This window comes from Fopius arisanus, unplaced genomic scaffold (assembly GCF_000806365.1).
Source record: "Fopius arisanus strain USDA-PBARC FA_bdor unplaced genomic scaffold, ASM80636v1 scaffold00174, whole genome shotgun sequence".
Lineage (NCBI taxonomy): Eukaryota > Metazoa > Arthropoda > Insecta > Hymenoptera > Braconidae > Fopius > Fopius arisanus.
The window spans coordinates 113,726-116,843 of NW_011887913.1; the positions used below are offsets into that span (position 1 = coordinate 113,726).

General features: G+C 35.1%; 1 protein-coding gene across 5 annotated transcripts in view; it reads left to right on the forward strand.

Annotated features, from left to right (window-relative positions):
• The window catches only part of Lint-O (L(3)mbt interactor in ovarian somatic cells), a 55,044-nt gene extending 52,393 nt beyond the window's left edge, over positions 1-2,651 (forward strand). For all 5 annotated transcript variants that reach the window (XM_011314582.1, XM_011314579.1, XM_011314580.1 and 2 more), the window contains exon 6: positions 1,688-2,651. In XM_011314582.1, coding sequence (XP_011312884.1) covers positions 1,688-1,834 — 147 coding nt within the window. In that variant the 3' untranslated portion in view covers positions 1,835-2,651. The remainder of the gene's footprint in view (positions 1-1,687) is intronic.
• The last annotated feature ends 467 nt before the right edge of the window (positions 2,652-3,118 follow it).

Below are 3,118 nucleotides of genomic sequence, written 5' to 3' on the forward strand. Positions count from 1 at the left end.
ATAATTCCGCCTTCGACTACATTCAACGTTATTCACAACCCATACTTTCATTTTCCGACGCACGACCACCCAAAATCCACGTCCCTCATCAAACAATAATATAGCTAAGTCTGAAAAAACTGTTATTTTGATGAACGCTAAAAATTTCTGCTTAACCAATGAAAATTTCTACAATCTCCTGACAAACAAACCGAGTTAGGGGATAAGGCTTATTTCAGCCATTGGTAAAAGATGCCGCCGGATTGTCTTACAAAAAAACAGAATTACTTATTTTTTAGTTTATTTATCTACCGGATTATCAAAAATATGGTTCTTAATTGTTCAAATGAAAATACAAAATCCTACATCCTCAGCGTTTGATATATTCGAATGAAATGCCCGAATTTTGATGTTTTTAACCTGCGTAGGGTGGATAGGAAGTGGGAAGAGAGAGGATAGTTATTTCACAGGGAGCAATAAAACCCGATATTTACGCTGCAAGTCCGTATAATGTTAATGCTAAAAACCATAGTTACAGGATTTACACGATATTATCACTTTATAGCTGTCCAAAAAATATTCGATGGTGTTCAAAAAGATTACTGACCGGTATTCGATATGTTCAAAAGCCTAATGAAATTGAATGATATAAAGCAGAGGTGGGCAGCTTCAGGTAGGCTCGGAGCTGTAGCCATAAAATTATTGCGGTTTCAATTATAAGGGACCTAACGTTATTGCCATACATTCGTATGGTGGGGGTAACAACGGAAGATGGCACATGCGCGTGGTTGAAATGCGCGGTCAAAATGCTTTGATTTTTTATGCACGTGTTTGGACATTTTATTTTGATTAAAAAAATGGAAGTAATATGATCTTTCGGATTCAACATTCATTGGTGGAAATGAAAGTGGGAACTTGAGAGGGATAAATTTCATCAGGAATAATTTTTCAAATGTCGATCACCACTAATATTCCCACTCATTTGGTCCAGTTACTCAAGCTGGTCCAAAAAATTTCAAATTTTCCTTGCTTTTGGAAGAAGAAATCTTTCTTAAATATGAAATGTGGATGTGGAGAGGAAATTTTTCCTTTTTTTTGGGAACTTAGAGTGATTTATGAAAATGACCTAAAATGCTAGCAGTAATGGAAATTCGACAACTCAATTTTCCTTCTCTCAAGTTCATGATCATCCGACTTATATTTTTATGGTTAACTGTGGAATTTCAAATACCATATTACCTTTATTTTGTGGCCCGGAAAAAAAAGTCCCAATACGTAAAAAACATAGTTTCAGGACGATTTTACAGAAAAAAAAGAGTAGACTGATCTGTATTGATCACCTCAATAAATTATACGTTTAATATCTCCAAAGACTAAAGGACGCTGATAATGTTTTTCATGGTTAGAAGTTTGTGAATTTTAGTTTAGCATCGAGAGCGGGAATATGCAAACGAAGAGGTTGAAAATACATGTGGAAGACGCGCATTGTAATTGAATTTCGCAGGAAAATGTACTTCACGCCATCTAATATAGATGGTTTTTTGTCACGACGTCCAACTAACCGACTTCTGAATAGACCTGGTCTGTAAGTAACACTTATCAGGCCTAGATCTAAAAAGAACAAGGCTAGATCGGGTCTAGTGACAAAACGATATAAAATAAGGTACCTATATAAGATATCTTATAATCAATCTTTTCCAATTTTCAGGATATAGACGGCCACTCTTTACTGCTTCTGAAACGTTCTGATGTTCTCATTGGCCTTGATTTACTGCTCGGGCCAGCCCTAAAAATCTACAGGCATGTACTCAAGCTGCAAATGCGCCGTGATGATCCTCGTTTCTACTGGTTATGAAGAAATAGTAATTTATGCTACTAGGGCTGAAAAGCTATTCAATCTAAAATACGTTGGGAAAACACTTTTCAGACCGTGTGGCATATGTTACTTTATGTTGCGAGGTCCGACTAATCAAGTACTTATTGCCGCAAGGCGGTAAGTAAAAAGAAAGGCGATAAGCCGTCACTTATCTCCGTAGGGCGATAAGAGAACGAGGCTAGGGTGGGTTTAGTGACAAATATATTTTGCAAGTTGATAGCTTTTGTTGCAAAATAGCACATTTACGCTCAATTCATTATGGATTATTCTTGATCTGACAGAAATATAATTAGTGCGCCAATCTATTGTGTCCAACCCCTTACGAATGACGCGTTTGGCACGAGTCCTGTCTGTATCACCTAGGAAGCTTATCCGGTAATACAATTCCACTATTTGAATGATAATAATTTCAGAGCAATTACCCGAAAACTTACAACGGATGACATTGATTGCAGTTGTTCATATGATCAGATTTATTCATAGTATTCAACGGATTCATTATTGATATGGATTTCTGTATTTTAACGTTTCGTTAAACTAATGTCTATATTTTCAAATAATTAATACCTGAGGTGTTTCAACTCGCGAAATTTACAACCACTAAATTATGTAGCCAATGAACTATTTCCTTGTGTAAATTGTTTAACGACTTGTTATAAGACCTTTTTAGTTTTTTTTTGCCAATTTCCTCAACAAACAAAACAATATCGAACTTTCTGAACCGGATGAATGAACTTGTGAATGATTTTGGAATTGAATTTCGATTGTAGTCTTTCACTGAACTGACAACAAATAAAATTCTTAAAAATTACAATGCCTCCTTTTATTTGCATTTACTATATTGCCTACTTCCATTTTATCGTTTCATCCTGAAAGGTGTACTATAGGCCTGCGATACTGCGTAATAATGTGTATTATGCGTTGACAATGACGAATAGGCATTTGTGTCAATCATCGCTCTAAATCACGCCATCAAGCAATTAATGAAAAAAGATTTTATTCAGAAACCAAATTAAGTACCAAATGATATTTTTCCAAGGATCTTTATGGTTCATCTGTCTATAACTAGAGAATTTATAAACAATGTTGGTGTTATTTCATACTCCATAAAATGTCATTGTTCCGTTGGCGACAGTGGTCTATATGATTAATGTTTTTAATTGAGAGGTGTGAATCCTCTGCTTTTTTAAACATACAAGTAGGTTTGTTAGTCAATATTGTATTTTGTAAAAAGATTGTTTGAATACTCATACTTACGTTAGA